Source organism: Gasterosteus aculeatus, chromosome Y (genome assembly GCF_964276395.1).
Source record: "Gasterosteus aculeatus chromosome Y, fGasAcu3.hap1.1, whole genome shotgun sequence".
NCBI lineage: Eukaryota > Metazoa > Chordata > Actinopteri > Perciformes > Gasterosteidae > Gasterosteus > Gasterosteus aculeatus.
Window position 1 is genome coordinate 2594878 of NC_135709.1, and position 19928 is coordinate 2614805.

The 19928-nt window shown below is 44.0% G+C and overlaps 1 protein-coding gene across 3 annotated transcripts; it reads right to left on the minus strand.

Annotated features, from left to right (window-relative positions):
* Nucleotides 1–330: 330 nt before the first annotated feature.
* On the minus strand, nucleotides 331–19647 carry LOC144382951 (uncharacterized protein KIAA0513-like). 3 transcript variants are annotated; one of them, XM_078097260.1, is made up of 13 exons: nucleotides 19496–19594; nucleotides 15480–15987; nucleotides 13918–14017; nucleotides 13659–13732; nucleotides 12817–12887; nucleotides 10245–10443; nucleotides 10116–10156; nucleotides 9930–10002; nucleotides 7807–7884; nucleotides 5675–5704; nucleotides 4124–4204; nucleotides 2962–3056; nucleotides 331–2841 (listed from the first exon to the last, which is right to left on the minus strand). In XM_078097260.1, the coding sequence occupies exons 2-13, from the start codon at nucleotides 15860–15862 to the stop codon at nucleotides 2792–2794; spliced, it is 1275 nt and encodes a 424-aa protein (XP_077953386.1). In that variant the 5' UTR covers nucleotides 15863–15987; nucleotides 19496–19594; the 3' UTR covers nucleotides 331–2791. The 3 variants fall into 3 exon arrangements, with proteins under 3 accessions (XP_077953386.1, XP_077953388.1, XP_077953387.1); XM_078097262.1 differs by having other exon boundaries at nucleotides 15480–15916; nucleotides 19496–19589; XM_078097261.1 differs by lacking the exon at nucleotides 5675–5704 and having other exon boundaries at nucleotides 19496–19647.
* Between the last annotated feature and the right edge of the window lie 281 nt (nucleotides 19648–19928).

The following is a 19928-nucleotide window of genomic DNA, read 5'->3' on the forward strand; positions in this document are numbered from 1 at the left end:
TTAATTTGCCCTCCTTTATGGTTTTCACCTCAGAAGCGCTCAGGCACGCACGCCAGTGACCACCATGTCGCACAGCTGTGTTGTGTGTGTGGTTGTGTTGAGGTCTGGTACTGATTACGTGGAGGAGGGTGCTCATGGTGTGACACTGCTGACTGGCCTTTCACAGCTCATTAGCTGCCGTCCAATCCGAGAGCAGCAAGTGTGACCGCTGTTTGTTTGGACATGGCAGAGTGTGGGCAGCACATTGGACTGGTACAAAGACGCCCAATCACAGGCTCACATCCACTCAGACATGTACACACGCACACAGGCAGACACGCACGCATCAAGGCATAGGTAGGCAGTTTATTTAAAGGGTTTTCTTCGGTCTTTGCTGCTGAAAAATCATCTTCCAAGGATCAATAATCAATATAGTAACATTGCTTCATAATAGTATAGCACTATTACACACACACACACACACACACACACTTCTTTTGTTGATATTTCATACATTCTCTTCCATAACGTCAAAAAAAACACAATTCGAATGCCTATTTTAGGTACGCCTGTAACACAGATCCAAGAAACTTCCCAAAAAGTGAAATGCATTCATGACATTTCAGCAACTTGTGTTACACATTTTTGGCAATTACATATTTGTGGCATTTGGCTAAGGATGACAACTCCATCACTAGAGAAGTGGGAGTGAGCCACTCCGTGAGAAACGCCCACGGCGCTAAACGTTTAACCATCAGTAGCTGATCTCAGTTGGTTTTTGGTCAATTTGGCTTCCACGGAACAATAGAGTAACAATACTGAGTAACAATTCTGAAGGACTCCGTGACCTTTATTAATGACGTGGTCTTTTCATCCAGGATATGGAGAACATCTACCAACAGAGGTGCTGGAGACAGAGCGTGCACCATCCACGCAGAACAAATATAAAAGGCATCACTAGAACATGATTCAGGAGATTGCAGTGCAGAGTTTCTGAGACTAAATGTAGTACATGTACGATACACAGGTCAATACTTTAATCAACCCAGGAGCATATTCAACGTTTTACAGTGGCAACAAGGTCATGGGTCACATCAGGTAAAGCTTACCACGAAGGGGCACCCGAGAGGACGTATCGTCAGACCTTTATGTTCCTCATGGATATGACAGTCAAAAAAAGCAGCGGCACATAATCAAGTCCTACAACACAGAGGAATACGTACAGTATTTACAAGGTGAAACCACAACACATTCAAATACATTATGGAACTTAAATTGGATTCCACCTGCCAGAAAGTGCACCGTCCCAGCATTCGTGTGTAGAAGTCCCCCGTTGAAAAAGCCTCATTAATCAAGGTTCTAGATTAAAGCTAAACAGGACGGTTTGACTTCTCTCAGCCCTTTGAACGATAACGCGAGGCTCCCCCCAGCGGCCGGGGGAAGTAACACAATGAGGAGATCACTCATTTCACTTTAGCCGGATGCATTTCGCACACGCTACATGGATATATACATGCAGCAGGATAGGAACCGTGTCAGCTATGCATCTGGCGTTACAGCTCCACTAAAAAGGAAAATACTACCGCTATCAAGGCGTCTGAAAACACAAGACTATGGACGGCATTCCCGTGCCAACGTTATTGTTCTCCCTTCATGCAGGGAACGAGTGAGAATGATCAGACTCTCCATTATTAGTGTTCGGCGGGTCAATAGAGAGTTCCGCAGGCACTTGGGACGGATAAATATTTCGATTCCCGAAGTCTGATTGAAGAACATAAACAGGATCGCCGCTACGCTTTGAACGCGTGCCGTGAGTAAATGTGATTGACAGAAGACGGCTTTTTGTTCTTTCAGAGAGAACGAGAAGAACGAGCAGCATTAAAGACTGGAAGCAAGAGTCGGCAGCGGTAGGATGTGCACCTAAAAACATGGCCGTACGCGCGACTGGGCAACACACTGTATGGTTGTTTGGCCTCAGCAACAGTTAAGGCTCCTTTCATTGTTACTGGATGTTTCTCAATGGTCCTTTCGAGGGGCCCTGAGGGCCCCTGGGCCTGCGTAGGCCAGACCACGCACCACTGAAGCTCACTTGTTCAAACCTTTCGGAGACCTTTGGGTAGAGCCAGTCTAGCAGTTTCCCTGTTTAAAAAGGTTTTATGCAAAGCCAACAAAATATCTCCTGGCTGTAGCTTCAAGAGAATTCCTGTAAAACCAATTCGGGCAATAAGAGGCTGGATGTTGCTTCTGAATGTTAAATGCCAGAGATAATGTCTTATGTTACACACGTCTGGAGCTTTGTATTGCCCAATAGGATACTACAGCATCACAGAAATCTTTCAGTCAGCCTGCTTATCTCCCAAATAACACATAAAGCCCCCCAAGTCATCATAGTCTGGTTTGAACCACGGTTTGATGCGTAGGACAGTCTTTCACCAGACGCTGTTGGAACGGGCTTCGCCAACATGGAATAAAATGCGGCCGCCAAGGGATTGCTGAGAAGAACAGCATCACGGGTAGATCCCGTACGCACCACGTGGAGATCTTGTGGCACACCGAGGAGCTGCCTCTGGTCACGGACACCAGCTGATGATGTATTATTAGTGCCGATCACATGACCCGGTGCAGAGGAGCACCACCACGTTGGATAAACGGGGTTTGCTACAAGTATGGAACAGTGCAGTTGGTCGTTGTTGTTGTTGTTTCTCAGCAGCGCACCACACAAATGCAGTCAAACAGGCGGTCAGTCACATCGTCATCCATTGAGAAGAAATGGCTGATGTCGGTCTGATGGCGACCTCGAAACGTGGCGAACTCACTCTGCCGCCATTTTCTCTATGTGGTCACTCAGAAGCTTGTACTGTTCTGCGAAGGGGAAACAAACAGATCCGTAACAGGCAGCTGAACAGGGAGCTACGAGGTCGTGTGAAGCATATCAAATGAACGAATGGGCTGAGAGGAGTGTGTGTGTGTTTAATGCGTTACCTTCATGCAGGTTCCCAATGATTGCCTGCTTCCTCAGGAAGTCATTGCAAAGCTTCTTACTGAGCCCAAACGCCAGCATGTTGTGAGTGAATGTCCTGAAAACACAATGCAAATTAGTACAAATGGGAATTTTGTCATTAACCATTTACAACAACAAAAACCAAACCAATAAATGGTACTTTTACAGCACCTTTCTAGTCTTCTGACCACAGCTCTTTAACCCTACATGTGATCATTCACCCATTCATACTACCATACACAGCACCACCTGCCCGTCAGCAACCAGCATTCACATACAGCAAAGGCGTCTTGCTCAAGGGCACATTGACATGCGCTTGCAGAGCCAGGGTTTACAGCGTGGGCCAATAATAAACAATTTAACGCCACTTACTCATTGATTCTTGTCTTCATATTCTGCTCAATCTATTCACTTAGGATTCATCTATACGAGGGCCGATGTTTAGACGCGTTGATGCTGATGTTATCAACAGGACACACACACACACTTCTCGCCTCACAGCGGAGAAGCCTTGATGCAGGACTTGTGTGTATATGCCTTACCTTCGGAGTATTAGATGCAGACTTTCCACCGTAACGCACAACTTGTGTGTGTGTGTGAGTGTGTGATCTCATATAATTCAGAGGCTGAGACGCAGACCTCTAAGCAGCAACTTGGCGGATGACTTATTTGTGTTTCCACTCCGCTCGTACTTGCAAGTATCATTTAATAAACGTCAGTCGAGTAAGAATTTGAGTCAAAAAAAAGAAAAAACGATAATATGGCTTTAGCATATTGACAGTGAATTGCACGGTTTAGAAACCTTCCGAATTTTGCAAAATAATCTGTCCCCCATTTCTGTCAGTCATTTGTTACATTGAATAACAGACTTACACATTTCCATCATAAACTGAACAGAAACCAATATGGCAATGGTCAAAATCAGCCCAAACCTCACTTACAAAATCTATACATAACATAATAATATTTTATTTATGCACTTAAGTCATGCACTTAGTCATGTTTAAACATTTTTAAATAATTTAAAGTAGCATTAATAGTATCAATCAGTCCACCATAATGTGATATCCGGTCTGAGAATGTATTCTCAACTAATGTGGTTGTGTTTTTCTACAAGCTGTATCCGTGTGGCAGCTTCCTCACCCCAGCTGGCCGAAGGCGATGTTCTCATCCATTTTGGAGCTGTCGTCCCTTTCCTCCTGGGTCATGTGACACCACTTCTCCCTGCGGCACAGACAGTCAGTCAGTCAGTCAGTCAGTCTCCGTTTGACTTTTAGCAGCAGTCAGAAGTTCTGTTATTCTAATATTCTGCTCTTGAGCAAAAACTGAATTTCCAGTCAATGTAAAACACAAAAAACACATTAGCCAGCCAGCAGCAAAATAATAAAACAACAAATGATTAATTCACAAAGAATCATTATTAACAAATGGATGAAAAGCGTCACCAACAATTCACCAACAGAACGAAAATAAATTGGGTTCAGGGAGGATGTTCATGTACTGTATTTCTGCCACAAATTAAATCTAAATAATTACCAGAGTCACTTTCTTACTATACATAAAATATCTACCTTAAAACCACCTGTAAGGAAATGTTTAGGGACTCCGTATTTGATCCCATCTGGATCCTCTGCTTTCATCTCTTTAGAGATGGAGGGTTCTTAATGTAAAATACAGTTTTAAAAGATTCGAGGCCTTGAAGCTGCATTCATCTACAACATGAGGGGCAAATGACTATTCATGTCTAATCAAACCAAATGTAGGGAACCTGCCCAGAACCGAGCAGCAGACTCCAGTAAGGATAACTTCTCAGGAAGTGAAGACCAAAGCTACAAAGGGAATATTCATTTGGTGGGGAAATAAAACACAACTCGGTCTACGGGTGAGGAAATGTTAGCTGACCCGTTTGGCTCAGAGAGGCCCAGTCAGGACCTTCGGGTGTCCCCCATGTGTTTGCACACACATGGTGAATGGGCCGTATGATGTGAAGAGGAGAGTAGCAGTTCTTAGATTTGTTGTATCATTTTGAGGTCATTGGGGCAACTGTGGAGCTAAGACCATAATTGGTGCTTGATTATTAATCATAGCTGGATTATAATCAAATCCTTTGACAGTTTTAAAAGCAAAGAATTTATCAATAAACATTTCCTGTAAAATATTTAGAAAATACGGTACAAGATTTAATTAGCAAATTCACTTGTTTGTTTTGATTCTTGTTTCATCTTTAAAGTATCTAAATTGTATTTTGATATTTAAATACGGGTTTTGTATTATGATATTTCATTAAAATAGAATTTCCATTGTATTTCAATATTTTCTAACTAAGTTAATGTTTGAAGCTCCAATATTTACAGTTTCAATGTTGTGATGGTTTTATTCTGAAGAAAGCTTTCCCTAAATCGAAGGAACACACAGCGTGCTTCGCCTGTACTTTTGTCAAAAAGCTTAGGAGTTTCTCCTTGTCCTCTTAACAAGGATTAAATGCACATAGTATGTATAGTATACACATATTATTCCAATGCATCGCGTAACCTAATGCTGTTTTTTCGTACAAGACAGAAACATAAATTTACTCGCTAATCGTCTGTCTCCTTCAGATACAACTTCAAAGCATCTGCCCTTTGTCTCCTCTCCACCCGGATTCACCTTAGTTTAGTTTATCTTTTAGGGCGGTGCACACATAGAAGGACAGACCTCTCGTCTTTTTCTCCATCCTGCGTTCCCCTGCCCGGCAGCAAGAACAAGGAGACATGGGTTAAGGTCAACATGCAGATAGAGGGAGGACGGCAGCAGCAGCAGCTGGCAGACCGGTGAAGATGAAAAGAGAGGAAGAGAAGGGAAGAGGACAGGGTTTGGGTTTTCAAAGTCGGTTTTTTGACAAAAACCTTCCCAAGACCCTGAAACCGCGTCTTTAACAGCAAACGGTGCGGACCAGACGAGGGCGCTGAACAAAAAGACGTTCAACCTGGCAACAAAACAAAGCTCAGGATGAAGGTCTGAAACTTTCAGCCCCTCTGTCCACAAGTCCACCAGGCCCGATCCCTCCACTGTCACCCCCATCCCAGCTCACATGCGCAGACGAGGCCTTTTCATGAAGGACGAAGCACTCTGCAATCAATGAACATCCCTTTTGAGGGGTGCATAAGTAGATACTATATGAGGACGATCAAGACGTGAGGAGCATATGTGAGAGTCGACCACTCAACCTGCACAGCAAGGGCTCAACAGCTGAGTTGACCTGCAATAAGACGACCCGGTGTTCTCCCTCGCTGTACGAGTGAGTGAGTGAGACAAGCCACAGTCTTGACCAAACATGGTTGTCCTTCAGTCAAAGAATCAGTGGTGTCTGCAGAGTTTATGTTGTCAATAATTGTCCGGATACCAAACAGGTTTGGTCTTTATAAACTAAATCCAGGATCCCCCCATGTGTATTTGATAAGGCTCTGGAAAGCACTTTAATAGTCCATACGGGGGAGGGCAACCTCTGTATGGACTAATGGAGGCCCTGAAACACTGGTTTCGTGACAAAGGATGTTTTAGGTGTACCGACTGTAAAGCCCTCTGAGGCTAATTTGTAATTTTGGGCCATTCAAAATGAAATCAATTGAAAATCTAATTGAATCTCTCCTGGACAGCTGCATTGACCTCAGCGGTGTGCTGGTAGCAGAAAACACCAACAACATGTGCTCTTCCAACCTCCCACTACAGCCACAGATAACGGTCATGAGCTTCTCTCATTTCCCACATTTGCTAAAATGAATTGTTGATAAATCCTGTTGTCGTGAGCAAAGCAGCAGGTAGAGCTTTCTTTTTCCAGCCCGACAATAAGCAGCTGACCCATCACCGACTAGCAGACATGATAATTGCATTTTCAGTTCTCCAAAACAGAACAGCAAGGCCTGCACTAATACCATCGCCATGGCTGAGGGCACACCCAGACCACTAAGAACCATATCAACTTTTAGTATAAGCGCATAATACAGGTCCTTTAAGGCTTTGCACGGAGGGGTGAGATCCCCTACTTTTGATCAATTTTGCTTTTTAAATGCAGGTGTAGAGAGGGAGCGCCGGGAACCGCGAGGTTGGCGGTTCAAGCCCCGGCTGCTCCGTGTCCCATGTCGAAGAGTCCCTGAGCAAGACACCTTACCCCTAAATGCTCCCCGGGCAAAAATATAAAACCCCATGGGTTAAAAATGCAACGCAAGTCGCTTTGGATAAAGGTCAGCTAAATGACCTGTAATGTAATACGGTTCATCTTAAAAGGAGTTTATTTTCTAAAGTTTAGGGGTCTGTCTTTTTTAACGGAAAGTTTGTCTGACACATTATCTTTGTCGTAGTCCATGTTTTCTCAAAGTTTCTTGGCTACAAGGAACAACCTGCTCCACATCCATGTCAAATTAAACTCAAATTGGGGTTCTGAGGAGTCACCTCCGGTCAAGAACAAGCAGGCTCAGTTACAGCTCATTTCTTTCAGCTGTCAACTTCCTCAACTTGACACTACAATGATATCCACGGTTGACGCCTTCTAAAAGACACTTACTAGACCAGTTAAATACCGGTTCCCCCCGGAAACAGAAAACCGGTGAGTAGAGGTGTGGGACATCAGAAGCTTATCAGGCTGAAACATACTCTACACCATTGGGACATTTGTCTTTGGATAAAGTTCTTTCAGTCAAGATTATATCGCTACAGCATCTCCAACCTTTATCCAAGACATTTTTCGTCTGACAGGTAGTGACCCTGGAACACATACATATTTTGAAACATGCGGCATTTTCCCTCACAATGCAGCACTGTGACCCTGTAGGTTTCCCTTCCACACTGACCTCGTGGTTGGCGACCTCTTCTTCCTCTCACAATGGACGGCATCAAAAAATGAAGCATTCCAAAATCTCAGCGTGTGCCTGGGGGAGAAAATGGACGACATGTTACAAGTTACTTGCCTAACCTACTTTACCAAGCACTGGACACGTCAGCCAGTGGAAGCAAAGTAAATCATTAAATGATCAGCCTGGTTACACCGGCCACATCTCATTTCTCCAGGCAAAGCATGGAAGCAGAGTCACCAAAGATGTGAGGCCGGTCATTTCTAGGACGATGATACAATTCCTCTCCAGTGGTTTACAACAAAAACACGTCAAACTGCTCTGTGCATTATAACATACTTTAAATTCAGTTCAGGAACATTTATTACCAAAATATGTTAAGACATACAAGGAATTTGACTTGGTGGTTGGTGCATTACATCGGACAGTAAGACAAGGGACAACAAGACATGAGACAACAGAGTGCAAGAGGAATTTAAATTAAAAATAAAGTGCACCAGCAGACAGAAAGTGTATCTGCATGTGGAGTGTGAAGGGAGTGACCGGTGGAGAGGTATGCCCGGCGTAACCCTACTATTGCCGTTGTTCAGATGGTGGGGGGGGAACAGAGGAACATTAATTCCCTCCCTCTATTTACATAGTGCTTTACGTGGTAGGCACTTTACGGTAAAACCAGCACACAGATACAGCAATTAAAACTATCTACAACTTCCCTAGTAAGTACATATTTTTCAATCATTCCGCATTCAGTCCGTGATTGTCGGCCAGGCCTTTTCTCTGTTTAACTACAGCTGCCGTTTTTTTGCATATTAGATGCTTCACTTATAACTTAGACTCTTTATAAGTTTCCATTATTAGTTGCTTCTCGGCGGGTGAAAAATATGCCGCACGCGTCTTCTCCATTCCTGCGTCCGTAAATCTGTGATTGATGAAACATTTTTTGTCCGGGGTGAGAGGGGTCGGCCGCCATCTTTTTAGCTCGCTTTAGGGTCCTGGAAGCGAACAAGTCCTGCAGGGACGGCAGATTGCAGCCGATCACCCTCTCTGCAGAGCGGATGAGACGCTGCAGCCTGCCCTTGTCCTTGGCTGTGGCTGCAGCGTACCAGACGGTGATGGAGGAGCAGAGGATGGACTCCATGATGGCCGTGTAGAAGTGGACCATCATTGTCTTTGGCAGGTTGAATTTCTTCAGCTGCCTCAGGAAGAACAACCTCTGCTGAGCCTTCTTTGTGATGGAGCTGATGTTCAGCACCCACTTGAGGTCCTGGGTGACGATGGAGCCCAGGAAACGGAAGGAATCCACAATAGTGACGGGGGAGTCACACAGGGTGATGGGGGAAGGTGGAACTCCATTCTTCCTGAAATCCACAACCATATCCACTGTCTTCAGAGCGTTGAGCTCCAGGTTATTTTGGCTGCACCACGACACCAGATGGTCAGACTCCCACCTGTAGGCGGACTCATCCCCATCAGTCCAATAAGGGTGGTGTCATCCGCAAACTTTGGTAGCTTGACGGACTGGTGGTGCAGCTGTTGGTGTACAGGGAGAAGAGCAGAGGGGAAAGAACGCCGCCTTGGGGGGAACCGGTGCAGAGTGGCTGAGACATGTTTCCCCAGCTTCACGTGCTGCTTCCTGTCAGACGGGAAGTCTGTGATGCACTTGCAGGTGGAGTCGGGGGAAGTGATCATCAAAAATCCCCAATATTATATTATTCTGACCTTCTACAAAGATAACTTGTGTGTGCAGGGACTTTATCTGTAGTTATCAAACCACTTTTCAGCTCTATTCCTCTTTCTCGGGTTTGGACTCGGATTGTGGTCTGCTTATTCAGTGAACCCTGTTGTACCCTTCTGTCTAGTCTACAAAATGTATTTTTTCTTTATTTTTTCTGGAAAGTTTGAGTGTGGTCTCCATGGAAACATTGCTCTGACAGCTTGACTGATTAGCAGTGGGGGTGGGACTTAATGAAGGGTATCTTCACCTCTAGGAGGTTCAGCAAAAGCTTTAATCAATATTTATATATCAACAAAAACCAAACAAAAGGCAATGTTAATTTCACACTTTGATGGTGAACAGAATCGAGGATTTAGCTTTTGCATCTGTTCCGTTTGCCTTAACTTACCAGATGGGTTGCTGCTTCAGGTGAGTGTATAGGTACACCTTCTCTCCTTTCTTTTTCGTTGATGCCTCAGACACTGGGATGGAGAACACGTGGCAGGTTGCTGAATCACGTTTTATAAAACCTTAGTGGAGCACGTTAAAGCGCACTCCAATAACTGCAGTTCAAGAGAGTTATGGTGCACCGTACCTGGTGACTTGGGCTTTGCCTCAAATGGGCTTTCCCCTTCCCTAGAAATGAGAACACGGGTTAAGACCAAGACAAAGATATGACCACTCTGAACGGCCACGTCAACGAAAGGATGATGAATCCGCTCACTCAGTCTTGGGAGCCATGGAGCCTCTCAGCTTGCCTCCAAAGAAGCCTTTGGCGTCCGTCTTTGATGTGGTTTTGAGGAGGCGCTCAGCGGCATCCTTCTTCATGGACAGCCAGGAGTTCGCTTTGTAGATGTACGTGTCCAGACCAGCCGGAGGACCACTCCCATCCAGTAACTCAGAGGGAGAGGGCTGGGACTTCCCTGAACGAGAGCAAAGTGAGAAAAATGGGCGATCTGGGTTCAACGGGGAACCTAGTTGACCTTCCAACATGTTAAGTGACTGTCTGATGATTGATTATTTTCATTTTAGCCGGCTGCAACTGAGCGAGCCGAACCTTAAAACAGAGTCCATCGGCTCTGGAAATGGATTAAGATCAATTCACAAATGTGAATGGGTGAATGATGTCATGTAGTGTTAAAGCGCTTGGTCGGAAGACTAGAAAAGCGCTACACAAGTACAGTCCATTTGCCATTTATTATAGTGTTTTCTTATTGCACCGCTCCTGTTTTCCTCTGTTGCTTAGAGCCTACAGCGCTGCTTCCAGTGCATCTTGTTTTAAAAAGAGCTTAGGGCACCATATTGGTTGATTGTCATGGTCTTCAGCCAATCAGATCTTTAGTTTGACATGTTTGGCGTATTCTTTGAATTACCTTCATAAGTACGCCTGCATTTAACATACAGCGCGGCAGGAACGTATGCTAGCAGATCTTAGTATTTAGCAAAAGATCAGGATTAACTTTGTCTGAATCATAATCCTTTTCACTGGGAGAGCAACCAAAATACAACGAATCACTGATATCCTTCATTGGTGAAAAAGATAAAGGCCCTACTGATCCTGGAAATTACAGACCTGTGAGTTGGATTAATGTGCAGTAAGATCTTTGCTAGGTTGAAAACTATTCTACTGTGCTTAATACAATCAAAAAAACATCAGGTTGGTATAAATGTGAATGCATGCCAATATCAAGAGGATGTAGTCGAGCAATGATGGAAACATTTCCGTTTAAATAGATCCCAAAATGGCTTAAATATTTGGGAATTATTCTGGACCTAAACCAACGTGGGTAAAGATGGAAGGGATACCAGCTGCAGCATACAGGTTATAGACATTCTACACAAAAACACATAAACAAAGGTCTAATTTTACAATACTCTGAGTGGACATGGGCAAGGGCACACAAGATGCTCGGCATCTCTCGTTACAAAGAAGACTACTCCTCACTTTGGAATAATCCTGTCATTTGTATAGGAAAAAAAAACAATTCTATGGGATATTCAGATCATTTGAGAACCGTAAAAAGAAAATCTAAGTTACAGGAGAAAGCGGATTTCTGAACGTATTTACAGCCGAGGAGCAGCATAGGGAAGGTGTTTGGACTGAAAAGAGCAGAGAAGGAAAACAACCGGACTGAAGAATTTCTCGCACACGCTGCCTCAATATTCTACAGGATAATATAAAATATTCAAATTAGAATGTGCGAAGGCCTGAGACCAACGTGGCAAAAGGGCTGAGGGAAAATGTTTGGCAGGAGATCATATCGAAGGAAGGCTGGACAAGAACTACAGGAAACGTATGATGTGTGTAATTGCAAAAAAAAAAAAAAAAAAAGGTGTCTGCGGAGCAGAAAAAAAGTCCACTAACCCCGGCCATAGCAGATCAGATCAGATTACTTGTTTTTTGTTTTACCATTACGTGCGTATTTTGTTTATATGTTCAAGTGGGTGTGAGTGCATGTGTGTATGCATATATAGGTGCATATCCTTGTATGCCTATGGGTATGTGTGTATGTGCATATGTATATTGATGGTTGATTTTTAATGCATATCTGAAAATGCATAACATTTTGCTCACAAAAAAGGGAAAGTAGCTGCAGCATGTCCTGTTAGCCTGTTCTCTCTTTCTGATCCTAATAACTAAAGCATGACAGGAGGGATAAAGATGAGAACACCACTTGATGTCTCTGATGAAAGGAAATAGAAATGTGGCGACAAAACAAAAAGCTTTGTGATGTGATTTATTATTTATGGATTTTGTCTTTATTTTTATAAAAAGATGACTATTTGAGTGCATTAGAAATTTAAGCATTTTTGTGAAGAAAGTCAATTATATTCAAACCATAATACATAAAATACATGTACTAATCGTACCGTGTGAATTCGTTACTATTGACACTGAGCTGATATTCGGACATATTTGAACGGATGATTTAACGTTCAGACTTCTACTCTCACACAACAAAGTAAACTTCACGTCTCACGTCATGTGGATTCGGTGCGAGAGACCGTTTCCCTTCCGACCAAACACAGTGCAGGGTTGCATACCGTGCAGGTCTAGCTTTTATGTCAAAATATTGACTGCAGGCGGATGTTGAAAAGGTATTGCATACGCGTTTGCTGCTGCAAAAAGAAACCACAGGACCAACCTGTGGTGGCAACACTCACTCGATTAGCACCGGGCGAGGAAAATGATGCAAGTTTTTTTTAAATGTGTGCAATAAAAGGCTCATTGTGAACCAGTTTGAAAAGAAAAGTCAGTCCAATACATGGCACATGAGGTTTGAGTAAGACCTTACCACTGTAGTAATACGTGAAGCACATAGTCATGAGGTTCTTGGCCGGGCTGTAGTCATCCATCTGGTAACATCTGTGAACACAGAATTTCTTAAAAAGAGGATCCTATGATGACTTTACTGGAACGTATGTAATTTACTGAAGGAATCTCGCTCAAAGGATGAGAACATGGAACAGTAGTAATCCAGTAAAAGACGCAAGCCACATTGAGTTCTTCTCCCTCTGTGTCATAAAGCGAGTGTGATGCTGCATAAGGGATTTCTCTCGAACTTAATTCAAGATCACTAAGATCTTCTGACACCAATCTGTTAGTGATTCCCAGAGTAAATACAAATCATGGGAAAGCATCATTTAGTTACTACGCAACAAACAGCTGGAATAAACTTCCTGAAGATTTAAGACTTAAACTCTGACCACGTTTAAAACAAGACTGAAAACTTTTATGTTCAGCTTCGCCTTCTGCTAAATTTGACCTACATTGCACTTTTAACCTGTGCCTTTAATTAAACAATTTAAATAAGATTTTAATTTATAATTTTATTTGCTGTTTTTAATTGTCTTTTAATTCCTGCATTTTATTTCACTTTATCGTATGAAATGTTATGATGTGAAGCACTTTGAGTCTGCCTTGTGTATGAAAAGCGCTATACAAATAAACTGGCCTTGCCTAATTGAATTCCTCAAATTGGGATTCATCAAACACTAAATAATAGCCCCTTAACATGCATCTTCTCCCTTTTAAGTTATGTGGTTTTGCAGAGTTTTTTTTGTTTTCTTTTTAGGGGAAGAACTGAGAAGAACATTAACAATGTTGTAAATGTCTCAACTATCACATCAGACTCACTCAAACAGAACCACCGCAAACGACTGCACCAGTCTGTAGAAGGTGGCTTCGCTCACACACTTAGAGTGGCAGCGCTGTGAACACAGCGGGACAGAGTTGAAAAAGTTAAAACACCTCAACAACCATCGGCTAAGTTACACACACAGAAAACCGGACAAATTAGAAAAGAAAACAGTGGACTTCTGTATGCAGGGGGTGCAACAAAAACATGTAATTCTTTGGCAGTTGAATGTGGAATTCTTCATTTCCTTTTGCTTACCTGTGCGCTGACGTATTTTGCAAACCACTCCCGGCCTTTACCGTTCTCCCCACTGCACAGCTCTCCGAAACGAGCCTTCTCTTCCTGGTCAAAGTCCTTCCTGTGAAAACAGGGTGGAGAAACGTAGAGCCTGGATCGACACGCAAAGAGGTTTCATTTTCGCCAGCTCTGTGGGCTTAAGGGCTGCGGTAATTATCACGCGCATGTAATTGGGAGAGATGTTTTTCTAAATAAAAAGACATTTCCGCAGTTCTCATGGCAAGACATCCATTCTTTTTAGACAAGATGGATTAAGACATTGGTCTGTGGTCAGATTTACCAGATGGTAAAGAGGTCAAAGGGTGACGGATAGCAAATTACCTGACAGAGAACTCAGAAATGACCAAATGTTAGTAAAACTAAATAGATAAATGAAATTACAAAAGAATTAAAGGTACCCTGCTATTTAGAAATGCCCTTTCAACAGTTCACCCTGCTCATATTAAATCTCTTATCAAGTATTCTGCTCGACATGCTAGTGAGTCATGGGAATCTCTGACATGTTGCATCTGGTTGTAAATACACAGCGCAAAGCAGGACGGATGACCAAACAGCCTGGAAGAGTGAGCAATGACTAAACAAATGGGTTGAACAAAAACAACCGACTGAGCACTTGTGCAAGATTGAGAGGGTGGGGACAGAGGACAGGTTGCAAATGGTGGCTCCAGACAAATTTGAGCAAAAGTGTGGTTCCTTGCCGGACGAGACTGAACCATCAATGTTAAATCTTGTATGTCCATTTGCAGAGCTAAAGTCATTTGCATTTTCAGCCTTAGAGACTCGGACATCAGGAGGGAACTTTAAAGGTGAGGAGTTACTCCTCCACAGCTGAGGGGGTTTGGGCAACTAACTAACTAGGATGCCTCATGGACGCCTCCCACTGGAGGTTTTACGGTCGCGCCCGATGGGTAGGAGGCCCTGGGAGACCCCCGACACTCTTCAGGGATCACATCTCCCAGCGCCCCCAGAAGGAGATGGAAACTGTTGGCGGTTAGAGGAAGTCTGGGCCGCCTGCGACCCAAACCCTGGAACAGCAGAGGAAAATGGATGGATAGATGGAGGATAATATAATTTTCAAGCAGAAAGCTTCAATCATAATTATATTATATATATATCTGCAATCTGGTAAAGGGAAACACCTTTGAGTGTTCTGATCAGTATCAGTAGATGTTACTGGTTAAGAAATAAATGAGGGGTATCACTGTTCATTTATGCCTATAAAACATGGTGATACCAGGCAAAACACACATAAGTCATAGACCAGTGTGTGGTTAGTATTTGTGGAAACTCTAAAGAAGCTTTAGTATACAGACCTCACAGCAGAGAAACTGTGAATATCTGGATTGTCCGGCCACGATTGGCCGATTTGCACTTTAAACCCCTCGTTTGACACATCAGAGCCTATTGGATCCAAGTAGCCCCACGTTGAGAAGAGTTCCAGGTCCCTCAGACACCCAGATGGTTTGGGCACGTCTGAGTGAAACGTTAGACATCGCCCACATATAACAAGAATTCTTCCTTACCGTCCGTTAAACACCTTCTCCACGTAAGCCTTCATAAACTGCCTCCTCTCCTCCGTCTCACTGTCGGTGTCCTCGCCACTGTGAGAGGACGAGGATGACGACCTCCTCCTGTTGGACGGCGAGTCCATGTCGTTTTCGCTGTCTGCCGACTCCGTAGCATCGCTGTCTTCGTCTCCGTCCTTTGGGTGGAGGTGGGCGGGGCAGGGCTCGGTTTGTGCCGTGGGCTCCGGCAGTGACGGCTGCTGGTGGACTCCCACGGAGGGGGCCTGCTCTGGGGAGAAAATGGCAGCACGGTCCTGGTGTCGGCCTCCATCTATGCGGAGAGCTGGGGCGTCAGAGGGCGGGTCCAGGTCGATCAGGTGGTCTGCTGCTACGCCCTCCATGTTGGCAGCAGGTCCCTTCCGGGGTCCGATAAGGATGCGAGTTGAAGGTCCAGACTGCACAGTTATGGGGTTTTTTTAACTTGTCGAGAACTTGAACATCAAGTGGACTCACAAACTCAACTTATCTGTGAACAACGGAAAGAAATGTGCTTGGTTTGGAAACGTATCTTTAAACAACAGAAACACTCTGCATCGAGTTGTTAAATGTTCTAGCAGGCCGATTGGGCGAGTCACAGCTTAGCCCGGAGTCACAAAGGATAACATCCTAAAAGGACAACTCCCACTCTGTGTGCAGTGAGTTTCTGCACTTTCCTTCCAGACAGGAGGTATATAGTCACATGGTATTGGACAAAGTGCTATCAAGCCAACAAAAAATAGCAACAGTACACACAGATGCTATAGAATCGACGCTTGTATTTGTTTTACTTGGTTGGTGGTTTACCGATTTAAACCCTTTGGTGCTTCTATCATGTTTGTCTAGTGTTTTGTGCCTCGTCTTCTACTGCAAACCAAGCGTGCAGATAAAGTAATGGGACACTAACGTGAAGTCTAGGAAACGACTATGCTCATTTTTCAGGTTCTATGGATTAAGCTCGACCAATCATTTAATGGCAAACAATGAATAATATTAACTAAAGAAAGGAAAATTGCAATATTAATATAATTGTAAGTTGCAGAACAGCCTGACCAGCCGGACTCCTGTGGGAATCAGTGAAATCATGTGGGCAGTTGTGGAACTTCTTTTCTCCGGTTGGGAGTACTGGGATTCAACCCACCTACCCTGGCTGTCTCCAGTCGACGAGCGACGGGTTGCCCCCAACAATCCTCAACCCAACGGACAACAAGAAAAGTTCAAGCAGGGAAACATAGGTGTCATCTATATTCTGACATATGCGCCGATCAACCCTTTTGACTCAACATTACACAGCGACGCTTCTTTTAAATGAGTTGGGTGTCAAATTACAAAAGAAGCTTGAGCGATTCGGTGCAGAAGACCTATGCTTGTTGCTGAAATCCATTTAGATGGGATTTGTCCACGCTGTCACACCGTCATGACTCGCTGGGACATTTCAAATTAGAGCCAGTGACGGTTAATAATGAAACCGTTGCTGCTTCTACAGCAGGTTAAACCGTTAAAGGCACGGCAGTGGAGCACCTCCAGGTAAAACGGGACAATCCCTCATAGTCTCAAAGACAAAACTGAGCCAGGATGATGTTGAAAAAAAAATACTGCTCAGCTCTATTTGAACTTAATAATAATAATATGTTTTATTTATAACAAACTATTCATCAATAGATCTTAGAGTGCCACAGAGCCAGCAAAAACACAGTTAAAACATTTAAACAAAGTAAAAACTGGAAGAAAAAAAGAGGAAAACTCAAATTTGTCTGACCTGGGGCTTAGTTTACAATGTGCCTTACCCTATACCCTATTATTATGAATAACGTTAAACCAAGACGGGAATGATGACCAAAAGTAATGGAAATTGTAATAAACCAGAACCATTGATTTAGGTCCAGAGCCAGCCTGAATGAATGTTGTTTTCCACCACGGTCCCTGAACCAACTAGGGCTCACCGCTCCAAGAAGTTACAGCAGTCCACCAGTTGACTTGGATCAGACCTCCACAGGTAGCAGGGAGTCGGTGAAGTGCTCCCGGAACAGGAAGGTCGGCCCCGGACACTTCTACAGGGGCCCGACCCAAACAAAACTGGACCATGTTATGTGTCCCCTGATTAAAAGGTGTCATCGGGAGCGGTTCCTATCACCAACTAGCAGCGACTACAAAGTCCCATTGCCACAGAAACACTATGAAATCACAAATCCCACCAATTAATACTATTTATAATATGGAGAGTATGCAGCAAAACAATGCAAAAGGTCAGTCACCAGTAGCACTACAGTGCCAGAGTGTTGCAGCTGAACTTCAATCCCTCACACGTCACCGGTTTGTGACAAGCTGAAGTAGCTGATGGCAGACGCATCAGGTGTCGTCTCTCAGCTGAGGGGAATGATGTAATCAGTAAGCGTTGTCCCCCAGACAACAACGACGACAACAACGGACAACGATAAATCTGTTTTTAGAAGCGAGCGAGACATCTGGAGACACAAAGATGGCGGCATCTCACCCCACCACCGAGTCAGCAAACGCGGCGCACGGTGAGCCCTACGTCTCCCCCCCGTTAAATAACTCAAATAGGTTTGAATATCAAGGGCACGACATTGAAACCACCACATCCACTTCCTACCGAAGCGCGCTGCACCAGAGGGTTACTCAGAGCGCAGTCGCGCCAACACGATCAGTGAAATGTACACGAAGGGGAAAAGACAGAGAGAGAACAGTCAGAGAATAATGCTTATGTGTGTGTATGTATGTATATATATATATAAATAATATATCATGTATCTACTTCTGGGATGGGTTCCGTTCTCTTCAAAATGCTCTCTCTTTCATTTGTTTTTTCCTCCTGTGGAATAGAAATGTGTACGTATGTATCCTTGTTGTAACAGTTATCTGGAACTGCTCACGGTTTCCTTCTGGAAACTTCTGATTAGGGAAACACAAAAGGTTTTGGGACGTTTTCCGAGAATTTGAAACAAACAATTTGTGTGTGTGTGTAATATATATATATATATATATATATATATATATATATATATATTATACACACACATTCACACCCATATTTTAATTGCTGGCTGCCATGTTTGGGGGTTAAGCTTAATTATGCTATTATTAATATGTTCGGTTTCTAAACAGAAAAAAAATCATTATGTTTATCCATGACCAATAAGCTGATTTGATTTTACTTTTCAAGCATCAGATAGCAGAATAATTAAACAATGCATATGCAAAGAAGTACCTTTCTTTTTTTAATTGTCGGTTTATTGAGGGGAAATTGTCCTGCTCCTTTCCTACTCAGGGCGCAACCGGCCCGCTCTCCCTGACATTCTATCACGTACCATCAATAATAATAATAATAACGTATGCGTGTTTTTCTGTACGTAAATAAAAGGTCCCGCCGGACTCCGTTGGAACTATTTGACAGTTGCATCATCCATTGTGTCTCGGAGGAAGTTTTGAGCAGATAGCGTGATGAAGTACCAAGTATAAAAAAAACCCGGCCACCTGTATAATAATAAACGCCCCTCGATTCAGCAACAATGTCGCGCTGTGCTCCGCTTCACGGGGGTCGCGAGCCAACTCGTCTCCCAATTGCCACGTCGCTGAGGGTCGTCGGGCTCCCGCGGTCTCCGCCGAGGACCACCAGCTGTTAACCAACGTCGACGCAGGCACGGGAGCGCGGATGCACGCGGGCGGCGGGACTCGAACCCGAGTCGCGCGAGGCGGACGTTTCCCGGGCCGAGGCGCGCTCGCGTTTGAAGGAAAAGCGGGGAATCCGCAACCGAATAGTCCGCACGTTCGAAGACAAGTCTTCGAACTCGTAAACAACAACGGGCCAAAAAAAAAAAAACGCCACTGACGCGAAGTCCACGCTCTGTAACCACGTTGAATTCAAACAAACACACACACGCACACCAGAGAAGCCGCGCGAGGACGACGTTAACGACCCGTAGAACGGTGAATGAAACCGGTATTTCACGGGACCACGTCAGAAGGAGCAGCTGTACCTGCGCGGGGCGTCTCTCGCCGGCTCGTCTCGGCTCTTGTGTGCGGCGGAGGGTTTCGCTCACGTCGGCGTGGAAGGAAGAAGAGCGCGCACGCGCGTCAAGAGGCGGATTGAGACGAGGGGACGAGGAGGGGGAAACCTGATGACGTCAGCAAGTAGCGCAGCCAATGAGCACGCAGTGCTGCGTGAATCATACCGGATACATACTACACAATAAAGGTGCCGTTGCTAGGCACAACAATATACTGTATATACAGTGTATATTTATATATATATATATATATATATATATATATATATATATATACACACAATAACCAATTTTGAGCATTTAAGTCCTTCCACTGCCATTCCTTGAATATTTTTCTAAAATGAATTTATCATTTACAGATTTATGCATGCTATCATACTATTTTAATTGGACATGTGTTCCA